General features: G+C 35.2%; 1 protein-coding gene across 5 annotated transcripts in view; it reads left to right on the forward strand.

Annotated features, from left to right (window-relative positions):
• The first annotated feature begins 1,439 nt into the window (after positions 1-1,439).
• Positions 1,440-26,276, forward strand: part of crhr2 (corticotropin releasing hormone receptor 2) — a 139,232-nt gene continuing 114,395 nt past the window's right edge. For 2 of the 5 annotated variants that reach the window (XM_088643032.1, XM_088643034.1), the window contains exons 1-3: positions 1,441-2,077; positions 8,424-8,517; positions 21,479-21,598. In XM_088643032.1, coding sequence (XP_088499158.1) covers positions 2,036-2,077; positions 8,424-8,517; positions 21,479-21,598 — 256 coding nt within the window. In that variant the 5' untranslated portion in view covers positions 1,441-2,035. Of the gene's footprint in view, positions 2,078-8,423; positions 8,518-20,846; positions 21,378-21,478; positions 21,599-26,276 lie in introns of those variants that run through there. The other 3 variants (XM_088643036.1, XM_088643035.1, XM_088643033.1) reach the window with 3 other exon arrangements.

Below are 26,276 nucleotides of genomic sequence, written 5' to 3' on the forward strand. Positions count from 1 at the left end.
ACCTAAAACACAGTTTTCATACAGTACATCCATAAACACTCTTTTCAGATACACACAATGGACATACAGTATACTGTATGTTAGTGCTACTGAGTAAGGACTGTGATTCTCCACCAGCGAAGCAGGGACCACAGCATGTCAACATTTTCATGCAACAAAGTGCAATTATTATTTAAGAAATATTTTCAAACATATAAATTGGGGTTTGAACTGAATTAACCTTATAAAGTTGGCAACTCGCCAGCTTGCAGGGGGACTGCCTTGTAATAGGACTATACAATATATCCTATAAGACTAATATGTTATGTTTTTGGAATTAAAAAATTCATTTCAAAATCCTTAAACTAAGATGAGTTATTGCCCAGGGAATGGAAACCCCCATCTATCCCAACCATACATAACAGTTGGAAAGACTAAGTAAAAAAGTAAATCATCGGGTTACTACACTGTATTGTACAAACATGCTGTTCTGTATTGTATTATCTTACATTGAATTAATTACGAATTAAGCTATATTGCCACTAAGGGAATTTATCTTCTACATTAGGATTTCATAAACATATAACATACAACAATATGACATACTGTATAACAATAACATAATAATAATAATAATAATAATAATAATAATAATAATAATAGAAGAAGAAGAAGAAGAAGAAATTAAGTTAATCTTGGATCTACTTCAAGATCCCTACATGCCAAAACAATTAAATGTTCAACTATTGAATGCTTCCTTTTTTTATAGCTCTCTTAGTCTTAGTCTAAGCTCTCTTAGTCTTTAAATAGGGGAGCTGGTACCTCTTCCCAGAGGGTAGGAAAGTATATTATAAAAACAGTGGATGAGAGGGGTCATCCAAGGTTTTATGTGTAAATTAATAAAATATTGCCCCATTAGACATTATTGACTCCAAGGATGCATTGATAATCTTGCCGCCAGTCCCAATCACTTTGTTCAACTTATATCTGTTCTGGGAACAAGGTACCTCCCCAGTTTTGAATATTGGACTTACAGTATATGGTATTATATTGAAACCATATATGACTCAATAAGCCGTATATACCGTATATATGACTCAATAAGTAATGGGCACATGGCAGGATGCATCCTAATACAGGGCAAACACCAATTAACCTAGCAGTACTGTATGTCTTTGGACTGCTGAACAGTCCTGGGTGAAAGAGGATGAAGTTAAAATCTGTTAAATAAGCACTTTATATAAAAATAAATCCACTGATACATTCATTCTAATAAATGCTTAAAATGAGGGCAGGTAATCTGTATTGATATTGTTTCCCACAGCAGCTAATCTCAGTTAAGTCAAGTGATGTGTAGGAATGCAAAAACTGTGCCATGAATGGAGTACTACAAGTCACTGGGCTCTGTGTCACTTTAGCCCTTCCCTACTATCAAATACTTCAGTGTTCCATGTGTCTCAAAGTGTATCACATTACAACTAACATACACTTCACAAGTTCTCTGGGACAGAGTAGTTCAAACCCAGCTACTCCAGTCAAAACTTCAGGAGACAGAGGGCACTCTAGATTCTCAAACTGGTTTAAAGAAGAAATATCCTGGACTTAAGAAGAGTTACATTGAAAGAACAGGAGGACATTTTAATCTCTCTCTATTTGCGGCCATATCATGGAACTAAAATTCATATTGAAGACTTTTAAATCTAATATTTTTGGCCTTGATACTGTGTTTTTTCTACTCATTCTCTTTAGATAAAGAAAACAGATGATTGGGAGTCACTAACATCTATAAAATATATTAAAGTGATGAAATTTAAAGTCTCTATTATCTAAGTCACTGAACATAATAGTAACATCTTTTTAGGACAATTTCAAGAGTTTGAATATTTCTATGTAACTCCAACATCCAGAAGACATTTATGACTGTAAGGCTGGATCCAGTGATGATCTGAAGTTTGTACCATTTTCTATTGTCCATGAAATGTTCAATTGGAGTTATGATTGTCAATAAATGGATTATGGAGATATCAAATAGGCTAAGAGTTGCCTGGCTGACAACATGGATTTAAGAAAGATTATTTTCAGTCTTTTTGTGCTTTATGTAAGTATAAGTTTTCATTAATTTTCTATTTTTTATTTAATGATGTCAATATTACATACAGCATCTAATCATTGCATATAAATGATGAATGTATATGCAGTAAATATATAATGCAGTATTTAATACTGCATGTAAATACATATAAACAGTAACAGTAAGAATGTATATACTTGAAATGGTAATTAGGAAAGGGCAAAAGATATACAGTAATTAATTTAACACAATTTGTAATCGTTCTAACATAATCTTACAAATTTTAAAAGAGATTACACAGCCATAAAGAGAGATCTAACTATTCAAAGACTTCCACAACTTTTAATGCTCTTAAACAATAAAGTTCTGAGAGTCACATCTGAACTGCATAAGATATCTAAGTCAGAAAGCTTGTCTTTTTCAATTTTCAGTACATGAATTATATAGTTAGGCTTTTGTTACTGCTCAAATGAAGACCTAAAGTCTTGTACTACAAGCCTTAAATATTGACAAATATTCTTATTATTGCAAAAGAATAGTGCAAAGACAACAGTACATGAAAATAGCTTAAATAATGCATTAAATAAAAAATATTTGGATTTTGTACTTAGAGGCACATTCTCATAAAAACATTAAGTGCCATCTACCTTCATAAACAAACACTGAATTCAAATTTTAATTGAGTATAAGTAAACAAACAAAATTGTTAAAACAAATGGTCTTTGCCTTTAGTCACATTTTATCTCTTATCACTCATTTTCAGAGAGCAGAAAAAAATTAATATAATGCTAATGGTACTGTAAGTTAACTGTTCAGATACACAATAAAGCAAAATAAAAGTCCTCTTCAGAATTTATTTTTTTCTCAGAGCAAATTTGTTGCCATCATTATCCCTTTTTAAGGTTCTTACAAAGTGTTTTGTTGCTATTTTTTCACAATAATTCTATAAACACATTTATGTAATGTGACTATTTTAAGTCACAGGAGTTTAAAACAACTCTTCTGGCGAAGTGTGGATCTACATAAAAGTAACTTTTTATCAATGTAATATATAAAAAAGATGTGACGGGATATTGTAAACCGATTGCTGGAGGAAGCTGCTAGGATGTACAGTATTTGTAAGGTATGATCATACAGTTCTTCAAAGGTTGCAGTGTGTTTCTTTAGTCCAAAAGAGTAAAAAAATATGATTTATTGTTTGCACACGGTTACATACCAAACACACAACAATACATAAAGTAAAAAAAAAAATACATTTAAAAAAGTAAGAGAATATACAAATCATCAGCAAGTTAAATGACCGAGGCAGGCACATATTAGAAGTGCAGTGCCAGTGCAATGTAGAGCAGAGTGAAAACAATACCCATTGAGCAGTAAACAACAGCTGTAGGTACAGTATGGAGGTATGGAACCATTGATTTTAGCTTAGAAGGAATGCCACTGAGCAGAGATAAAAAAAATGATCAGGGACTAAGCAGTTCTGACTTCAAAGAAATATATTCCACTGCACATCGAGGGATGCAAATAGATGGACCCTGGAGGCTAGGAATCAGAGTGGAGGAATAGCTAGTTTGGCAAAAGAAGAGGAACATTGAGGTCATGAGAGGGTCTAGAAGGAGATACTGTAAGAGAGTTTTGTGCAGAGAGCCAATGTAGGAACCACTGTAGCACTGTAATAGTCCAGGAGGAAGGAATAGATTTTAGTGTCAGAGAAGGGTTCAAGGGAGGAGAAGGAGTGTGGTAGAATGAAAATCTAAGGGAATGGGGAGACAGCATGGACAAGGAGTGGGGGTCAGGATAAAGCACATATGTGTCTGCAATATTGAAAGATCAGAAAGGAGCTGAGATAGAGGAAGTTGGAAGGTTTGAGAAAAAATGAGAAGGGAAAGAAAGGGTTCTCCATTTATTCTTAGCTGTGCAGAAAGGTGAAGGAGAGCCAGGAAAGAAGATGGGTGCTCGGGGCAAAAGACAAGTGGATAGAAGAAGTTAAGACATGAACTAAGCACTGAAAAATTGGAAGTTGCAGAACTTTTATTAAGTTTAGAGAAAGAAAAATTGTACAGTGGGAGTCAGTGGAGAAGGAAGACAATGTGAGAGATTGAGGGAAGGTGATGAAACAGTAATCAGAATAATCAAGAGGTGTGAACAGAAAAGGGAGTTGTAGTAAGTAGGGAAGATCAGACTGAGTTAACCACCTGCTTTGTATACAAAAAGAGACAGGGAAAGGTAGAAGTTTTTACAACTAGAAAAATGACTTTGAAATATGTACTTCATAAAAGACTAAACCAGAACTAAGAATGTATTAGTTTACTTGTTTACTTGTACATTGTCTACTGTTTATTTGTATATTGTCTTGATGCATTGTCTGCACTTTGTGTTTTTACACTTGTTTTAACAATCAAGAGACTTTCTTTAAGTAAGAATTCCATTGTACCAGTACATGTACCGGCTACATATGGCAATAAAGTTCAAGTTCAAGTTATTACATCTTTTACAATAACTTAATGGATTGAAGGGCTTTAATGGGTCACTATTTCAATATCAGTCTTGGACAGCCACAGCTTCTCATATTTAAGAGGTAATCTAAGTTTCTGTTTAGTTAAAGCCATTGTAACAGTGGTAATTTAGATCTCGTGAAGTGGATTATAAACACTTTTTTGTGTTCAACAGACCCACTACATGAGATCTTAATTACCAATGTTTTGTGGTAACAAGATACAAAAATTAAAGCTTAAAAATGGGGGAATTAAGAATGAAGAATTTTGGAATTAAGTATGAAAGACACTTTAGCAATTAAGTCAACAAGCTGTTGAATTCAGCAGTTAGGCATATAAGAGGTGGAATTAAAATCACACGATCCTGTGATTCTCAGGACTTGGAATGGTCATACAGTAGCACTATTATATGAAGGGCATCCCCATAGGCACATATTTAGAAATTCTGTTTATTGGATTTGTCTGTATAATGCTCTTGTCTTTGACTTACGTTAATTGCTTTTCATTAAACTACAGTATATCTATTAGTCATGGTGTTCTGGTGTATGTATCATTAAGTGCCTTTAAAATAACTTAAATGAACAGGAGAAACATTTGTTATAAGTAGTGTAGAAACTTAAAATTTTCAGATTAGATTTGACCTTTTATGAGTATAGTCTGGAAATTCACATTTTGTTTTATGTGTTGTTCATGGAAGGCGCAAAAATAGAAACAGTTGAATGAAAATATTATGTACTGAGTATCAAGAGAAACATATCACTCTATATATGTTTTTTAAATTTATACAGTTTTCAAATATTGATCAAATGTTTTAGAGTCATTTTGATTAATTGATCATTTGGTTAAAAACTGTGATACTGAAGTGACTTGCTCAATGCGTTTTGCACTATTAGAACTATATCACTTCATTGGTAAGCACATTGAGCACAGGCAATGAGGTGGATTGACCAGCTCAATCTCAAGCCTCATAAAATTGCTGGAAGGCACTGTTGCTCACAACTACTAACCTTTCAAGATAATAAACTCATAAACCGTCTGTCAATGATAGGGCATTCAATGATAGAACGTGACTTTTACTGATCAGCTGCTACCTTACTTCATGGCACTGCACTGATCAATTCCTAGGACCTCACTCGCTGCCCTTCCTGTGGGTTCGTCTGGATATGACAACTTTCCAACAGGACAAAACATATTAACACATGGGTACATGTTGTCTGTGTAACAATGACTTTCTTGAGAGATAAGAATTTTGCGGTCATGCAATGGATGTGCTACTTGCGTGGGCCCCATTGAAATTTTTGCAGCATAATCTTAGATGATGTGATGAAACTACACACATCTAGAACTTAGGGACTCATGAAGAAGTATACAATGTACTTGTGCAAGTGTGATAAAAATTGTTACAACTGGGGGAAGGGTCACAATATTTTTTTTTAAATAGTTTAATCTGAAGTGTTAACCTAGCCAAGACACAGATAGTCAAAGGGAGCTTTCTGGTGAATTACTCTGTTTGATCAAAATAATAATTCACCACACAAAAACACAACACAAAAATACAGGGGAAGAAAAAGGAGGGAAGGAACAAAAAGAATGACAGAGAGATGCAGATAAAAAAATATTTTTAATGCGAGAGGACATTATGATCTGTCTTGGAGACTAGATTCTGGCTAAGTAATTTGAACCTTGTTGTAGATAACTTATTTTTAAGAAGTTCTGGTTATTCTTTATTGTTTAATCCTCAGGCAAGACACATTCTCTCCTAATTGGGTGATGTATCTTTAGAATATAATAGAATCTCATTCGCTTTGGGGCATTTATGTTGTAGGAAGGGTGATTTAGAGCTGGGTCCTATTCTTCATTTAGGACACAGTTTTGATCTCTCTTGTTGGCCTATCAAGGTAATAGGTATAGGATTACCAGTTACAGTTTTAGTATTGTGGGTCTCCTAATGAGTCAATCAGAGGCCTCTGATTACAGTACGTCATTTAATATGTGTTTTTGTTCATTGTTAATAAGTATTATTCTATCATGGTATGACTCTGATTCTATTGCTTTTCCCAAGAGCTGTGCCAGAGAATAAAGGACTTATGTGTCTCCAATTATACCTACCACTTGTGTATTTTTTTTTAATTGGTTTACTTCCAGCCTCTATTTGCCTGACCCCACAGTTTTTAACAGCAGAATGGATCAAAATACCAAATCTCATGTGTTATTTATATTTTGCACTGGTCCTATTTTTTGTTATTCTCAAACTATAAACCCTGTTAATCAACCCTGTCGATGACACATGTTAGTAAAAGACTACTTTACACACCAATGTTTAATAAAATGCCATTACTTCCACTACAAAAAAAAAACATTTACTCAATGACAGAATTTATTACAATTAGAAATTATAGTTTTCTTTTGATTTTTAGTACATATTAGTAGAAATGGAGGCAATGTATTGCTACAGCACCTTAGCATACCAAAGGGCATAGACTACTTGATAAAGTAAATATCTGAAAAGTACAGTATATCTCATTATTAAGCAGTGAAAAGCTAAAAATAATACTCCTTTTTAGATATCCACAAGGCCAAAAGAAGGAATTTAAAATAAAAAAGTACTGTATATAGTATCCTAAATAAGTGGAAAAATCTGCAGAATAATCTGAAATATTGTGGATTTAATCCTTTTAATAACATGCAGAGAAGTTATTTGAAATGAACAATTTAATGAAAGCGAACTTCATTAAACACCACAGAAAATGCCTTAAGACAAGTCATTTGAACTTTGCAAAACAACATTTTTATAACTTTATTTTTTCCCATAATGGTAAACTATGTTTCAGGGAAGCATGCACAAAATAACTCTTTGTGCCTATTGTCAAACATGTGGGATGATCATTTGGTTTGACTTTAGCTGTACTTGATTGAAGATCAGTGAAATACAAGGCACAAATTGTGATCTCATCTGCTCATAGGCAGTCTGTTCAGAATTTCTGTTTCTAATCTGGCAATAACCTTAAGCCTTAAACCAGTAGTAGGGTGAGCATTTATCTGCCCTGTAGTTCAGGGACAGGTGACGGAACTATGAAAAACATTGCAAATAGCGTTCAATGGAAAATGGTGTAAAAATAGTGTGAAACTGCTGTATCAGTAACTACAGTACATATATAAAACAATTATGCTAATTTTAAGCAGAAAAAAGCAACAGTGACTGGGTGCATGATCAATTAAGCTTCTGAATCATTAGTTTCATTTCTGTCTCCTTTGGTGCTAATCTGCTTTGTATTTACTGTACATCACCAGTCATTTTCTGCATTGATTTGGTAGAACACTGAGCTTTCACAGAAGGAAGAAAAATACTATTCCATTATCTATTTTAAGGTATTATAAGTTGTGTGCAAAGGCTTCCACAGCTTGAAATAAAAACAAATAACTTCATAGATTTTATGAGTTACATACATTTTCAGAAATACAAGATTAGATGTAACTGAATGAACATAAATATTATTAATCAAAAATAATTAATCCACAGTACCTAATACAGTAATACTTTTTTAAAATTAATTTACACCTGAAATGTATTTTGAGAATACACCCTGACTTTATCATTTGAGCTCTGTACTCAAGTAATGCCTTAGGAGATTAATCCTGAGTCATCTGGCCTTGTACTGTATGTGTGGGGTTGATGGCTAATATGTGGTTGATTACTGAGCTGCCAGGAATTATGAAGCTATAGAAGCAGCACATAACTCACAGACTTTAAAAGAGTATGACAATATACTGTACAACCCACAGAGCATCTACTATACATGTATCTTAAAAGATATACTTAGGGTTTCAGATATATATTATGACCTATACTAACAAATACTTTGTCTTCCTTTCTATAGCCTGTCATTCACTGTGAGGTCTCAGAACATCTCTCTTTATTCATACTTCTGAAAACGTACTGTGAAGCTCTATCATCCTTCTCCAATGTTACAGGTACAGTCATTTTATTTTATTTTTTTACATTTTTTTTCAATTATAAAATAGCTATTAATAAAATAGATTAAAAGCTTTAAAAAGTCATATTTTAGTATACTGACGTGGCTGGTGATGTATCAGAACAGAAGCGCAAGAGACCGTAGAGTGAAAAGTAAAACTTAAATAATAAATTACTGGCCAGCAGGGCTTAATCAAGCCAGGCTGGTCAGTAATTTGGAGGTACGATCCCAGGAGAAGCCGAGCTAACTGCAACCCTGGTGAAAAGCGGCTGCTAAACACAGCCTGGTGGTTGGAAAAATGGAGTCTCAGGTATGGAAGAAACAAAATAGTGAGACCCCTGAAAAGTGAACCAAATGGGCTTAGAAGGGTAGTCCTCATAAGTGCCAGGGGGGCTGGTCGGCAAACTCATAAGTCAACGTGGTAGCCAGTGAAAAGAATACGTGTGGAATGGAGTTCTGGCTAGAATCTGAGAGTGCTATGTCAGATGATGCAGAGAGCAGGCTAGGAGCTAAGGCAGCTGCACTGGCCAACACTGAGAGCTGAGGCTTCTGCGCAGTGCAAAGCACAGTCTTGAAACCAAATAGCCACCAAAAAACAGTCCGCCAGTAGGAAGCAGGGAGTCTTGGGTATGGGAGGAACTGAATGGTGAGCCTCCTGGGAAATAAGCCTGATGGTTTTGAAGGGCAGACTTGAGGCCACTGAGACTGCTGGGCAGAGTGAAGGCTGGCTGGAGGCCGCTGACATTGTTGCGCAGAGTGGAGTGCAGGCTTGAGGTAAAAAAAGACAGCATCAGGTAGGGTAGAAACCAAATAGCGAGCCTACTAAAAAAGGGGACCAAATGGGTTACAGAGTGAAGGCCGATGGAGATATGTGCAGGGTGAAAACAGTAGTGCTAGTGAAAACCTGGGGTGAGAGATTAAAAAATGCAAAGTGCCTCAACTTCAAATAGAAAAGTGGGAATTGAGTAATAAGCGAATTAACATGGATCACGAAAAGGTGATCCAGTCAGAGCAGCAAACCCTGGAAAACTGTGATCCCTCATGAGAATGTGACAGTTTCCCAGGGCAACCTCTAGCCGAAGGACACCGTCATGACAGTTAGGGTATGATTTCATGAAAAAACAGCATAAAAAACAGGGGAAGAAGAAGGAGGAGGGGAGTTACAAGACAAATGACAGAGAGAAACAGAGAAAAAAAATTATCTACCTCTAAACTTCTGTTATGAGTTGAGATGAAGGAGATATTGCATGAAATCCCAATGAAATAAATAGATACATGAGATGAAATTGTATCTTTTAATAAGTCATTTAAAGTATAACATAATTATATTTATTATGTAAAACTCTTTCCATTATGTTAATCCACCTGATTCCAATCCCTTAATTATGTTAGGTAAAACAGGTGTTTGCTTATTATTTCACATACACTATTTCTTAATTATTCATTTTTTCTTACTTCATACACTATTGTGTCTTAAAAAACATTGAATTAGTATTTATAAACCTTTTTGTTATTTCACTAAATACTGGTTACAATGAAACAAGCATATCACAGTAAAAAAATGTAATTTCCATGATTATATTAGGGTTTCACAAGTACTGTATAGTACTGTACATTTAAAGTTGTATTTTTAATTGCAAAGTTTAACAAGTGTGAATCCTTACTGGCTAAAATGTATGATAATCACCACCATGCTTTTGAATTCTGCAGATGAAAAAGAAAAAAATATCACCCTGTTGATTCTCAGAGTCATGGCCCAGCAAAGGTTATTTTTCAGCACTTTGATAGATCACTGGTATGATGGTGCCTAAGGATGTAGAAACCATAACTAAAAATATAGCAGCATTACCACTTTCTTGCCTGATCTTGTCAAATTTCAGAAACTCAGCAAGGCTGTACATGGATAGCATCAGGGTAAGGAACCAGCATTGACAACTAAGCTGTCACTGTGTTATTGAGGTATCACTACTGTATATGGCACTCTTGCTGCTGCAACAAAATATGCACCAAAATTAATCCAGTATGGTGACTGGGGTCACTGAGCTTTAGGTATCCTGGGTCTCCTATATAAATTCCACTTTTTGCTTCCATATCTAAATATGCTTGAAGCAATTTCTCACTTTCTACCCAATCCACTGTGTAGAGGGGCTGTTGCACATTCTCTGGGGGGTGATGTACTTCATTAGTGGATGAACCTTGTCTTCTCCAGTATGTAAAGGACTTTGTGTGGAAGAGTACTATATAGATCTAATTAATTATTTTAAGGAAAGTATAAAGTTTAAATACCATTAAAATATATTGTAATCAATATTAGGGTATGAACCAAAAGAGAAATGCAGTGACCACAGTACTAGGTACAGCAACAGACATTCTTTGGTTCAGCTGGTCATGTGTATAAACATGAATTAATTTTGTTAAATGATATTTCTGGTTACTCACAAGTTACTGATATTGTGTTGTGTTTCTGTGTCTTTCAAAAAATAAAACACTATAAACTGTTATAAAAATAAGTAGCTTGGCTACATAAAAATCACAATAGTGTAAAAGAACTAGCAGTTTTGTCTTTTCTTTTTTTAACAAAACACACACACACCAATTTAGCACATAGTTCTTGATACTAGATTTAATGGACACCCCTGGGCCCTGAGTGAGATTAAAAGAAAGCTGTGGTCATTAGGGAAAAAAATGGCAAAACATTCTATGACAGAGAGATTTAGCAGCTCCTAAAACAAAGGTTCTCTTTATATAGAAAGCTTTAATCTCCAAGAATTCAAGTCAGGCAAGCACAGCAGGATGAAATACAAATCCCAAATACCTGGCTATAATCTGTGGCTATATTTATATTGTCTATAAACAGAGTAGACTTTAAAACTGTTTTTATTTTTATTTCATGATGAAAACTTTTCCTTTGAAATAAGAATAGACTCTTCAAACATATTTTAATTAATTTGTACTCTTAACATACTACAAAAAATAAAGATAAAGGCACATTACATCTTCATTAAATTTAAGAAAAAATCCTTGCACATTTTAATTAAAAATTAAATACAATCTTATTATACTGGATTGATCATAGCTGTTCATCAAAATATTTCTCAATTTCTCAATGCAGACAACTTTGAATATATTCAAATCAATCCATTATCAAGCAAACCACTTTCATTGTTTCATCAATCACAATTTGTGTCAGATGATTGCTCTGATTGGCACTGAAGTTTAAATCATTTAAATTATTCTCTTTTCTGTTGTTGATCTGGCTGTATTCTTCACATTGTTGTGCTGAGCCATGACATTTTATACAAACTCTTATTTCAGTAGTTCTGTCAAAAACTTAATAACTTAACAAGACAACAAATATAAAGCAATATTTATATCCCCATGCCTAGCTGAGAAAATCACAGTGTTCAACTTAAGGTCAAGGCTGTCAAAACCTCCAAAAGGGATTAAAATAACTGCACATCACTGATGCAAATTTCTTCAGTGATGAAGCTATTGATCGAATTGGTTCAGAGCAAAGCTTTGGAGGAACACCAATCAGAGAGTGTGCAACCTGGTGTGAAGTGAATGAGAATTTTATATGATACAGGTGATGGAATGCAATTGAGTGTACAGGTGGCAGAAGAGCCAACAAACCTTAAATTCGTTTAGATTGGACTTCAGTGGTTGGCTGTGGAAAATGATGCACTGCACTAGAAATAGTAGCCTGAGATAATCTGCACTGACATTGAATAGATTAGGGACCAGTGGTGAGTAATAACATGCTGACATTTGCTAAAACATGTGAAGGATTTTACATATAATCCCATGGAAAAAGAAGAAAAAATAACAGCTAATGTAATGTTCTTAGTGCTTGTCGCAATGAAAAAGAGCAGTGGTCCAGAGGACAAACAGGAGTCAGGTGTGCTTTAGAGGCCAACCGGTGGTGGAGGGGGAAGAGTAAAGGGTTGTCATCACCCCAGCTGGATACTAGCACAAGGGATTGTAAGGGAGACACATAGATGTTTCAACGTGGGCTGCAATATGGGCACTGGGAATGGTGACAGTTGAGAATGAGGAACCTGAGCCTAGTGCAGACTAATGCCTTGCAATCACACACTCAGGGAGTAGAGGGCATCCGGAACCAGGGTGACTCCTACAGGAACAGCAAAAGTGAGAACTGGGGAAGGGAGAATTATGAAAATATTGAAGATAGGCTGTAGGTGTGGTGGGCTGGACACTCAACCAGAAAAGAAGAGAAATAGGGAGAGAGGATGAAAGCATAGTGAGCAGGGATTGCAGAAAAGAGGGGAGGAGTGATGACACCAGGAAAAAATGGACCAGATGAAAGACATTGGTGCTGGGTGTTAGGGATTCGGTACGAGGGACCGAACCAGTGAGTGAACCCTCTTGCAGGAGCGAACAAAGCCAAGCTGTAATCCGAAAGCAAGCCGTAATCGTAGGAACAAGCCGAGAGTCCAGGGGAAGCCAGATATCCGAAAGGGAACGAGTACCGAAGCTGAAGCGTGATCCGAAGTCGTAGTCAGTAGAGCAATCCGATAATCCAGGGGTAGCCAGTGATCCGAAACCGAGCGAAAGTAACCAAGCCAAACCGAGATCCGAAAAGCCGAAGTCCAAAGGGAAAAACCGCAAACCGAAAGCCAAGATGAACACAGGGTAGAAGTAGGAGTAGCGCAACCAGGAAGCTCGAAAGGAAAAACCAATACTGAGCAAAGAGGTAGGGAACGACAGGTGTTTAAGTAGGATGAGACGGGGGTGTGGTGGTGAATAGGAAAACTGATAGGTAAGCAGGTGGATAGGGGCTACGCCTACTTCTGCCTCCTCCGTTGCCGGGAGGCAGGGATCGTTACACTGGGAGCTAGTTATTTTCTGTGGAGAGATTGAGGTTAAAGAGCAGCTTGCTCGAGAAGAAGCAAGAAAGCAACTTCTATCCCTTGGAGCCTTGACTTGGAGGAGCCAAATGTGGTTGGATTGCCGAGTTGCAAAACTGCCAAGCGTGAGGGGATGATGAGGTAAGAGAGGCACAAGAGTAACTAAGTAAAGGTCTAGCAAGCCTGAGCTTAAGTATGTTATTTCAATTTGACCTCCTTTTTAAACTTCTTTCAACTTCATATCAGTCTTTTCGAGCTTGACCAGACCTAATGAAAATTTGGCACGGATTTAATCATTATCTCATGCATCTGTGGCGTATATTACTTAAGTTTTCTAAATATCCAGCTAACATTATGACAGAAATATAGAGGAGTCTTTTAATCATTATTTCAACATAATGATGGTATTGACAATAGTGCTTTGACTTTTTGCTATGGATGTGTATCGTCACATGCTGATACAGTATATCTGTCTTGCTTTCAGCTCCTGTTTGACAGCCCAGCTCATGTAGGCTGAAACATACAGTACAGTTGGGTTTATATGAAAAATATGCAATTCTTGCAGGAGTGAAAGTGTTGGTTCAACAAAAAATGCAGAATTTGGAAAGCAGAATTTTTTTCTTTCCAAATTATTGAATGTCCATTTTCTATGGAAGCCCGTTTACAGGTAGTAAAAAAAACGGGAACGGGAAAAGAAACTAAACCCTTAACGGGGCCAGGCATATCCAGGTCACGAGTGCAGAGCCCGGGACCTGGATGTGCCTGGCCCCACTAAGGGTTTAGTTTCTGTTCCCGTTCCCGTTTCCCTTGCCGGTCCTGACCTGGTTCTGGTTTTTTAATCGTTTGTCTCGGATGGATAGCCTGGCCTTGGACTTTTGCTTTGTTTTGGATTTCCCTTTTGACTCAACACTGGATTGTTTGCCTTGGCCACACCATCAGCACTTCATAGACACGCCCCCCCTGTTTTAATTCCCGTATCCTGCATGCCTTTTTCCCAGTGTTTCCTCACTCTACCTTAGATTGTACCATCTGCACAGGGTCCGGAAAGAACACACCCTGACAATAGACACACCTTCGAACCAGGGCCAAATTTCCCAAAAGCCAATTAAACTCATTTTATTTAGTTGGACTGTGAGAAAAAACTGGATCACCTGGCAACAACCCATGTGAACATACTCAAACATACACACTATACACAAATAGCATCCCAGGTCCAGAACTAAAGCCAGGGCCCCAGCGCTGCAAGGTAGCAATGCTTAATTTAGGAACACCATTTATGAGTTAAACTAGATCAAACTAGTCTTACACTCGTAAGACTTTAATATTTGAGTGGAATGGCACTATTAAAATGCTAGGACCAATCTATGTAAAGTACATGAAAGCATTAATGACCACAAGTTAAATTAGGATAGTAAAGAAAAAACAAGAAAACTTTGTTCTTGTTTACAACATGGATGACTAACAGTATGTCCCATCCAGGGTGTGTCCCACCTTGTGCCCAGTGTTTCCAGGGATAGGTTCTGGGTCACAGTGACCCTGAATTGGATAAGTGGCTATTGAAAGTGACATGATGTGATGGTGTATAAAAACTCATTGGGTGCCCACAACTCTGCATGCGTCTTTTCTCAAACTGAGCATTTCTGTCTCATCAGAGACAAATGTCTCTTGCACTCAGCGTTGCGAAGACCTTATCTTAATCATGTTTGCTGAAGTATTATGTACACTATCCCTTTATATTTGTCAGCTTGTTATGTCATTATTAGTATTTAACTGAACTACTGAAATGAAGGTGCCAAGATTTATTTATATTGTATTTCACACAACCTTTTGAAAATAAATGCATTATATATGAATTCAGGGGCACTGTAGTCCACAGCCTATCACTGGAAGTACTGGGCGCAAGGTGGGACATGCCCATGGATGGGACACCTGTCCACCGCAGGAGTACTTATATTAAGTATTGCCAATATGCAAGATTAAAATTCGATCTCCTCCTTAAGTTCTGTTAAATAACACCCAAACCATGAGTGTGTTCACACTTAAACAAAGTAGCTTATGTAAATCATACTTATTTGCTTTTATTTCTGGCAAGTTAAACTACTTTTCTAGCTGAACCAAAAGTAGCATTAACAGAGGGAGTGATGCTTATATGCATGGACATGTGAGATAAAAATTGGTGGTTCTAGTTATTAAAAAACTGGAGCAGAAACTTCAGATGTGATTTTTTGTCTGCCGCACTATAGCATTTAAAGCGACTGAGAGGAAACAAGGAGACAAGAAGACCACAAACTGACATATATAATATTGCTTTTGAATTGGTATTCTACAGATACTATACCCATACAGAAACAAATAATCAATAAAAATAAGTTTAAGGTCAAAGAGAAAAACTATTCTGTAAAAGGAGGAACTTTCAATGATATCAAAATATAAATACCTAGTGCCTACTTGTTTTCATTTAGTATTTTTTGATTTCCCAGTGTATTCTCTTGAAAAAAAGCAATAAGAATTTGGACTATATACAAAGACTTTTGACTGCTTCTATTAAATCAATTGATTTCTCTAAAAGACTGTAAGAGAACAGCAAATGAAAAAAATATTACTTTAGTATTTACATCAATTAAATAAGATTTTTTAAGAAGCAAACATAACATATAATTTCAGTGTTCCTTGTGCAGCCTGGAAAACCTAGTTATTATACTACCATCTTTTTTTAAAACTTTTCTTAAGCAGTAATTAACCTAAGATTAAATCAGCTGCCTTTTGTGCCTTTCTTAATAATTCCTCTGTTAATTTAAAAGAACAATAAGAGTTATCCTGTCTAGAATCCTTCCCTTAAACCTGAAGCAAAGTAGATCTTCCTACTTATCTTTCATTTTCTTTTTCTTTTTAGAGAGCTGTGTTCAGCAGACTTCAATATTCAAGTCGATATTGCATGGCTCAAGCAGAGTTAGAAGAAAAACATCTTTGGTTTCAGTCAGCAGGGTGTTTTCTGACTAGTGTTTCTCAGAAGATGACTATGTCTTTGTGCCCCAGCTAGTTTTTCATTCATCAGCTGAAATATCACCTGGCTGAGGATTTAACAAAGCTGAAAACAATAAAACATAATTTTAAAACTTAAAAAAAATAAAAATTAAGATTAATCCACAACCACACATGTATTGCTCTTAAAAGATTTATTTTGCTTTTCTTATAATCCTTAAATCCTTCTTTTGCAAGCATTTGGATGTAAAAAAAACATAATAAATGTACATTTTATTTCGGATTGCATTAAAATATTTATTGAGTGTAACATAAACTAGGGACCTCTTTAATACATAATACAAAAGGATGGGTTAAAGACTTATGATTAAAATTACATTTATGTAGATTTTCTCTAATCCAGCACCACTCAACTAAGTAGGATACAAAAATCAAATGTTCTTAAGTTATTAGTATTCTGAATGTTATTAGCAGTGCATGAACAGTCTTGGAGATGAATAAATTGGTAGACAACTGGCTATAATACACCTTCAAATGTTTAACCAATAAATTAAACACATAATAAAGGGTTTACATTATATATTTATATTTATTTATTTTATTTTTATATATTTACATTATATTTATTTTTTATTTACATATTTCATTAACTGCACTGTATTTTCTTTAATAAGTTTAAATTTGATGGGTTAATTTAACTTGCCATTATTCTGTGGATCTGCCAGTCAAGGGAGAGTGAAGTCACGTGCTCTCAGTCCCACCTTACTCCACCTGGAGCCATGGATGGACACTAGCTTACCGTGAACCTCAGCAGAATAACCTGCTTACTGGTGTACGACAGTTAATATTTATATAACTAATTTAAAACAAAGAATTTTATCAGCAATTGAAGGTTGCCTTAACTTGTTTTCTGAACTGCCGTCATTTTATGTTTGTAGATATGTGTTGTAATCAGTCTAATTCAGACAGAAAACAAATTTGCTTATAAATACAATATTCCACACTTTTATTTTGGAAAGTACCAGAATTGCTTCTTTATGGATTTCTTCACATAATACAGTCACTTTGGCTAATGACCTTCTCTCGAAGATTGATTGCTCATTTGTTCGCCACTCCTTCTGAAAATACCCCATCTTGAGAAATAAAATAATTAAAATAATAACTTAAAACATTATTATTATTTACATTAAGACCTCTTTTCAAAATACTCCCTTTATACTTATCTTAATACAAACACAAATACAAGTTCACTACCACATAAAAACGCTCTGGAAAACAACCAATCTACTGTTATCTGACCAAATGAACATGATCTGAATAGCAAACAAAGTTGATTTCCTACAAATTAATAAATCTTGGTTAAAAATATACTGTATATGTGCTCTACACAGTATTGTTGAGCACTCTCCATTCCATGTGTTAAAGCCTCCTCAGTGCCTTAGAGCAATTATGAAATACAGGGTTTTCCATTAATCTTTATATAATAGCACTAGCCTATAGGCACCTAAAAAATCCCAGGTGTTGCTGTTTTGTATAAAGCCAAGCAAACCGTGGCTGATTTGTGCATGGGCACTTGGAGAACTCCAATGAGAGTTTGCTTATGTGCTTGGTTTGAACCACTGATGTCTGGACTATAATAATAAATGTGATTTTATATAGCGCCTTTAAAGGTGGCTTCTCATAACACTTTACAGAAAGACAATAACAATACACAAGATATGCACAATGAAAATACACAATGAGAGCAGACAGTAGATGGAGGTACTGAATACAGTAGGAGAAAAGGGGTAAGTAAAAACCAGTTACGGAAAGGCCCTTCTAAAGAAGAAGGTTCTGAGTCTAGATTTTAACGAGTTTTGGAAAGGTGACTCTCTGATATACTTAGGGAGAGAGTTCCATTCACCCATAAAGTGTAGACAGGTTTGGGGAACAGATAGGATACCAGAATTAGAAGAGCAAAGGTTGCAAGGTGGGGAGTAGGACGATAGTAGCTCAGACAAAGCCTTATGCATGAGGTGACAATGAGGAAGTTGACATGATACCTGACAGGAAGCCAGTGCAAGGACTCCAGGATAGGAGTAATGTGATCACTTGCACTAGACCTGGTCAGAATTCTGGCTGCCAAAATTTGGACATATTGGAGTTTATTAAATGTGGATTTTGAAACCCCAGCAAGTAGAGTGTTACATTAGTCAATTCAGGTGAAGACAAATGTGTTTAAATGAAAGAGATGTAAGGTTGTTGGTTGATCTTACAATTCATTAATAACCACACTTATTATATCAGCTTTGGATACTGTGTTACAAAAAGGGTCTCGATGTACTGGAAAGAGTTCAGAGAATGGTAACCAAGTTAATGTGTTTTAAAGAAATGCCAATATACAGTATACATCTTTCGATTCATCCATCCTTATTCTAAACATGGAGCCTATACCAGCAAGCAATGGACACATTGCAGGATACACCCAGGATTGCATGCCAGTCCATTACAGGGCACACAGACACAAACATGCACACACTCACACCAGGGCCAAATTTTCCAGAAGTCAATTAACCTACTAGTATATTTTCAGACCGTGGGAGGAACGAGAGAACCTAACAGAAACTCCCGTGAATACAAAGAGAACATTAAAAGGCCACACAGATAGCATCCCAGGAATTGAACCCAGGGTCCCAGTGCTGTGAGGCAACAATGCTAACCGCTGTGACATTGTTTGACCCTATACACTCAAAGGAACTAAATCTCTTTTGAATTTAAAATTACAGATAATTCTCATTATAGTCATTTGATTTGGAATAGCCAATTACAGTTTTTGTTTTCCACAGCTCTTCCTGTAGCTAAAATACATATGTCTGGACAAGAAGGATTGAGAATGTGTAGGCAAACTGCTGGCCCACCTACCTACAGTACCTTTCAATAATTCAACTTTTAACATAGAACTGGAAATTAAGAGGCAATACATTTAGAATTGAAAACAATGAGAACTTCTCAATATAGTTGCTTAGGTCAAGTTAAATTCCTAAGGATTATTCATAAATGTATTCCTCAGCTCTTTTAGGGAATGATCCTTAGGAATAAGAATCCAAAATCAGATTACATTCTCCGATAAATGAACAACCAATAATCTGGTAAGCATGATTTCCTCATACTGTGTTATTTGTATTGTTCTTATATTCTTATGGCAAGAAATTGTAAATGTGAAATTGTTCTGATAAACTTTGTACTTAACATGTTCTGAATGATTATTTTTGTGAAGTGTTAGATTATATTAGTTAAAGTATTTATTAATGGCTCACCGTGATTCATATCACATATAACATGATGATTAAGAGTTCATCATAATATACTGTACACATATTTCTTTTTAGTTTTTCAGTGGTTTCTTGGTTTTATTGAACAGAAGTACAGGTGGATGTCTAATTCTAACTTTGCACTTTTTCCCTGTGTGCATTGCTGGGACCTTACTTTTCTCATGTCCATCCAGAATCAGAGTCACTTTCTTGCCTTATCAACCCTCCACTGAAAACAAGTGACCCTTTTCTCCTATGCCATTTGTGTATTTCCTTCAGTTTTTCTGATGTCAGCAAGCCTTCCAGACACTCCCGTGGCTTGTCCTCCCTTTGCCTTCCCTTCTCTCTCTTCCTAATCCCGCTTTCTCTGCTCTCTCCTTTCCTCACCGTTTCTGGTCAAACATCCAATCCATCTCATCTACTTCCACAGCCCACTGGATCCAACTGGTTGCTGACTGCCACTGTGATCCACTGTGAATGCAAGCACACAGGAGTCAGTCTGCACTGGATCCAAGCACCCTCAGTAATCTCCACACTGTACCTATCACAGGCAACCTACTGTAGGCTGCTGCAGTGATAGGTCTCCCCTATCACTCCCCTATCTCCCCTGGAACCAAACTGAAGCCCAAAATTTATAGCAGTAGTATTAAAAGGTGTAGCATTATTATTATTTGAAGAAAGTATTACAATTTGGAGAATACTAAAAGGAGAACCTAAGGTCAGAAAATGCACCATAAGAGTTGTATGAGCTGTTATATTATACAATAGTACCGAATTAACACAGCAGGGACTGGGGTTGAAAACTTCCCCTTTTCCCCCGGGTAGTACCAAAGAAAAACGTCTGACTTAGATGTCCGGCTGTCCCCCCCTTTTGTGTATACTGTACATCATCTTAACAACTCATAAAGAAGATCTTTTTTTATTTTCAAAAGTAAAGTACGCGTTGCATTTTTAGTCAGTACAATGCAGTACTATTGAATTACCTTATAAACAATAAGAAGTAGTTCGAACGCTCTCACAGAATATACAGTATACTGTAGTTACATACAGAAAGTAACGTTTTCTGATGAGCCGTTATTTATATTTTCTATATAATTTGGATTACAATGTGCAAACTTTGTTTGTTACGTTTGTTAAAGACAATGACACGTAATTTAAAGACTGTGGTACCCAGTTTTACGAGTTTAACCAAATTTCGCCACAGCTGTCATATCATTTGAGAGACGGGGAATATAAAATCATGGCGTCTTCACAAGACTCCCACAACCTGAACAGGATCTTAAATCGCTCTTGTTCTAACAATTTGTGAAGCCGCTACTATTAATGATAATAATGCCTAGTAGAACAGAACGGGTTCATGTGAAATTACATCAAATTCATGGAGTGAATAAATGAAAGTAATGATGGTAACCACTGCGTGTTTCTATTGGATGAAACCTTTGTAGTGCTTACAGCTGAAGCACTTAGCAGTGTATATCTATAGTGACAAAAGAGAGACTAAAGGATTTTCTCAGCGGACAGAAACTATACGAAAACATCCTGGGTTTATAAAAATAGTTTTTTTTCATATCATTTTAAATTTTACACTCCACTTTTAACTATGGATGCTTCAATTTTCCAAATGTTTATTGGTGAATTCGATCCTAACTGCAGCCTCATTGATGCCTTTCAGGACACTTTCTATGAAAACGCGTCTTTTTCCTTACCGGATTTTGATGGTAGGGGGGGTGAAACCTTTTTTTGTAAGGTGTTTTTTTCCCCCTAGCTTTGTTAATTATAAGGACTGACGCAATAATTATGTTTTTCTTTATTTCTCAAGGTCTCTATTGCAATGCGACGACCGATGAAATTGGAACTTGCTGGCCAAAGAGTAGTACGGGTCGAATCGTAGAAAGACCATGTCCAGAGTATATTAATGGGGTCAAATACAACACGACGAGTAAGTCTTTATTACGTTTCAAATTACCGTATTTGTTTATTTAGTCCTATTTCGGTAGGGCAGCTGCTTGTTTTGCGCTTATGTCTTAAATTATGGTAATGATAATGGTTATAATAAATATATATATTATATTGTCATTTATATTTTTAATGTTGACTTGAAAAGTTCGTGTTTTGCTATTTTTAAAAGAAGTTTAAATTCCTTAAAATGTTGAACTTATGTTCGATAACTGAACAATTTCAGACAACAGTAGATGTTAACTGGTAGAAGTAACATCGTTGTGATTAATTTTGTTATCAAATGAAGTCAGGTATTGCCATTCGGCTTTGGAAAATACTTCAACTTGAAGTTCAAGTGTACCATACACTTTGAATGCGATATTGTCAAATTTGTCTTCACATGTTTACAGCTGCTTTAGACAGAAAAAAAGCACGAGGAGCTGTCCATTTTCCAGTACTTGGACCAAAACCCGTAAAAGGAGAGAGGATACAGCTGAATGTATACTGTACCAATCCCTTGTTTAAAAAATACAAGAAAATATTAATTGCATATTAGTGTGGTAACACGACTTCAAAGTTTGTTTTTATTTTGATGTTTTTAAAATGCACTGCAACGTTTGTTTGAAAAACACCTTTTTACATTTTACATTAAGTTTTTGTAGCAACAGCAAGGCAATTGCGTTCAACAGTGAGAGATTAAGTAACAGTGTAACTGTTCGTATGGAAAGTTCAAAAACCTTTAGAAAGGTAGGAAAAACAACTTGCGTTACACTTTCTTCCAGACATGAATAAGACAATCCTTCCTGACTTCTCTTTAAATTCCTAATTCAAAATGCTATTCCGTTTGAAGCAAGATCCAGCTGGTCATTCTAATAAATTGTAGTAAAAAACTTTCTAACTTGGAATAATTAAAAATTCTACAGAAGAAAGACAACAGGGGAACAAATGCTAATGTGCATTATAACATCCAGCATCACTGCAATTGAGAATAGCTCAACCTCTGAGGTGATTCAAATAACTATTTTGCATTACTAACCTGAAATCTAAATAGGCTAAGGTGATGTTAAGAGATTAATCAGAACTGTGATCATTTTTTTGTAATGATTTACAATAAATATATATGTCCACCATAATCCACACTAATCTGAGACAGTTTTAAAGTCTTGTGTTGTGGTTGTCATATGGTATATCAGTCAGGTGTGAACTGTGTAGAAACCATATTTATTTCCTGCTAAATGAGTTCATTATCTAGAATGCACAGAATGCAAGTGTTACAAGTGTGAAAAGTGATGATGTCCTAAGTTTGTGGTGGTAACATAGTCCCATAACCATGGATTGCAATTAATGCCTTCAAATCTCATTAACCTTAGTACTTGAGTGTAGCATATAGTTTGAGGCCAATGTGAATGTTACTGGACTTTTATAAGAAAACTGCAAAGTTCAGGTTTTTTCAGATGCAGTAACTGAGATAACATATAAGCAAGTTTTAATTAAAGGATTTTGTCCATCAGATATTCTTTCCTACCTTCAGTATATTTTACTTGGAAATTTTCTTTTCATGTTTTACCATCTGTCCTGATAATTCTAGATTTGACATTACCCACAGACATATGGTATACTGTTCTCAGCAAAAAAGAGAAAAGTACCAAATACTCAGCCTAAGATTAAATGCTCTCTATTTTCTCCAGATTTTCTCAGAATTTAGTTTTTTTAATTAAAACTGTAGAGTTTTTGCTAAATAAGGTTTTATGCAAATGCTTTTAAGCTTTGTTTTTTAAACATGTGTTATAGCACTTCATTTGTATATAATTCATTTGTATATTTAATGATTTAATGTGCTGGGAGATTGTGAAATGCACACATGCATATTTAGACATCTGTTACTATGATAATATCTCTTTAGCATTGAGATACTAAATAAATGTCAGAAAACATATCAGCTTCTACAGCTGTGTCTTATAATGTCAGATACTGTGCACCATGTCTGTATATTATTATTTTTGTTTCTAAGGAACCACCTCTCATATACTGTAAAGTGCTGACATATACAGTAGTCTTGCTGTGGGAAAAGATGCATCTATTATGTTACATCCACTGAGACAGTTGTTTTTTTTTTACATCTCTGCTTTGGTCTCGTAAGTTTGTTATGAAAAAAGTACATTTACATTGGTTTATCTGCCATGAATGGACATTACACTGAGAACACAAAGCACATATTTACAGAAAGGATTGTGGCAATATGTAACAAACTACAGTACCCAGCTACTGTTTGTTGTTGAAGTCAAAACTCTGGCTTCTTTAAAGAAATGTTTGGAAGAGGACATTAGATCAATAAGATACTAAGTACCAAATGGGCTACATCAGCCAAATGGCCTTCTCTTACAGTATGTGTACCCTTAATGATAGGCTTATATCCTTCACTCCCAAGTTAAAAAAATGAAACAGTAGTCAGCCTAAGATACATACAGTACCACCTCTTTGCATTAAGCACCAAATATTTGCCCTATGTATTTGCCCCGCCAGCACTACTTTTCAGTTAATAAAATGACAGAAAAAAAGTTGTTTTCTATTAATTTTCTATGAATTTAATGATTTTTAAAATGCCTTCAAATATACATTTATAAAAACATAATTAGTGTATAACTGGTTATGATGAGGTACATTGCAGGATAAAACTTAACATTCAAAGAAAGTATAGGTTTCCTTTCAATATACTCTCACTGTGTGAGAGTTTTATTATAGGAAAGCACTATGTTTGAAATCTGAAAAAAATGTTTTACTTTACTTCAGAATGTTACTTTCATTTTTGTACAAATGAAAAATTAATGATTTATTGAAAATCATACTTGTTATATCAAGCTTATATATACACTGTAGAAGTACACTTTTATATAAGGAAAAGGGTAAGGATTAATTCCTTGCTGAAAAGTAAAAAAAGAAAGCAAAAAAGAAAGCTCGAGCAGTTGAGCATTCTTGAAATGTCACCTCAGAAAACTTTTTAGCAACTAAATAATACAGTTGGACAGTTTGACACCACCACTGAATGTCAATGGATATTCAGTGTAACAGCTACAACCATGGGCTCCATAAAGCTGGAAAGCTACCTTTTGTAGTACACAATTTAGGCTATCTGTTTTGTGCATAGATCTATCTTGATTAACTGTTAAATTAAAATAGCAGTGTTTGTGTCTATATACACAACATTATTTTGTTTTCACTTATGGAGTACTAAATCTTGGGACATCTAATTTCAAATAAAAAAAACAAAATTGTACATGAATAGAATTTGAATGTAATTCTGAGATAAAAACAGTAATGATCAGAGTCTGTCCATATCATAACATTTGTCTTAAGTAAAAAGTAATACAGTAGTTAACATAACATGTTCAGGATAGCACCTGAAGTTTTACATAGTGTTTTTGTAGTGACAAAGAACGCAGTAGTGAGATTCTATCACTCCTCTGCCATGTAGCTGAGATATACAGTATATGGTTGTCATGACAAAGATACAAGTCAGTTATTTGTTTTTATAATTTAGCACACTTACTGTTTTTTTTAATTTGGCTGACATTTTTATTCAAAGCAACTTACATTTGCAGTTGTGTGAACAGGACTCTAAGCACTGCCTCAAACACACTTAACTCTATCATATGGGGAAAAAAATGACTCCAGGAGGTAAACCCCAATGTCTTACATTTTAAATGTTTGTTTTACTGAATGATTTGGATGTTAAATGATTGACAATGTACTAGAAGAATTTTCACATCAAATTAAATAAATCAGTCCATTTGTATTTTCAATCCAAAATGTTTCATGGTTCATTTTAAGATTTTAATTTCATATTCAAATGTGCCTAAGTATGATAAACAAAAATGAATACATTTTATATAGGGGAACATAGCCTTCACAAACTGTCAGTTAAGATATTTTAATGCAGAAATATAATTGAAATATCAGTGTCTTTTTACATTATTTTTCTTGTTTTTAATGTAGTATTCAACTGAACTTTACAGACTAATGTGGTTGTGGGCATCTGTCTTGTTTTTCAACAATTTCAATTGGGTTTACCCCTGCCTGAAAAAAAAAAACATAATGCATAAAGCATATTTATTTCTATTCACACTTCCACTTATGTGTGAAAAGAAATAATGAGAACCTCTTTCTGACAGCTTTTTCATTTTTTGTATCTGGTGAAACTAATTCTTTTGCAGCAGAATTTGCTAAGCTATGGACAATGAAATGTCACATTGCATGGCGGAAGCATTCCATTCTACTGCAAAGCCTCAATCCTCTGGCTGTTTTCAAAGCAGTATTTCATGTTAGATGAGGATAATAGATATATTATATCCACAACTTACTTGAATTTTCTGTTGCCTTCTTATTAAGGCATTAAGACAAGCACATTTATTTTGCTTTAAGGCTAAAAGGCTTATCACTAAGCAAAACCCTCTTATGCTGGATGGATTATTTCATTATTTTTAACATTTCTGTCACAGTCCTGATGAAGGAAAAATCTGATGGAGTAAAATCTTTCAAGCTATCTCAATCATCAATTTTAGCACGACTGGTTAAAAATCTTTTATTTTACTCCTGTGTCATCTGGAGCTTTGGGGAAGATTTACAATATAAGTAATCAGTCATGTCTACATCAACACACTTTAGTACTTCTCGTCTAATAC

The sequence above is a fragment of the Lepisosteus platostomus genome, chromosome 8, assembly GCF_059453375.1.
Source record: "Lepisosteus platostomus isolate fLepPlt1 chromosome 8, fLepPlt1.hap1, whole genome shotgun sequence".
Classification (NCBI taxonomy): Eukaryota; Metazoa; Chordata; class Actinopteri; order Semionotiformes; family Lepisosteidae; genus Lepisosteus; species Lepisosteus platostomus.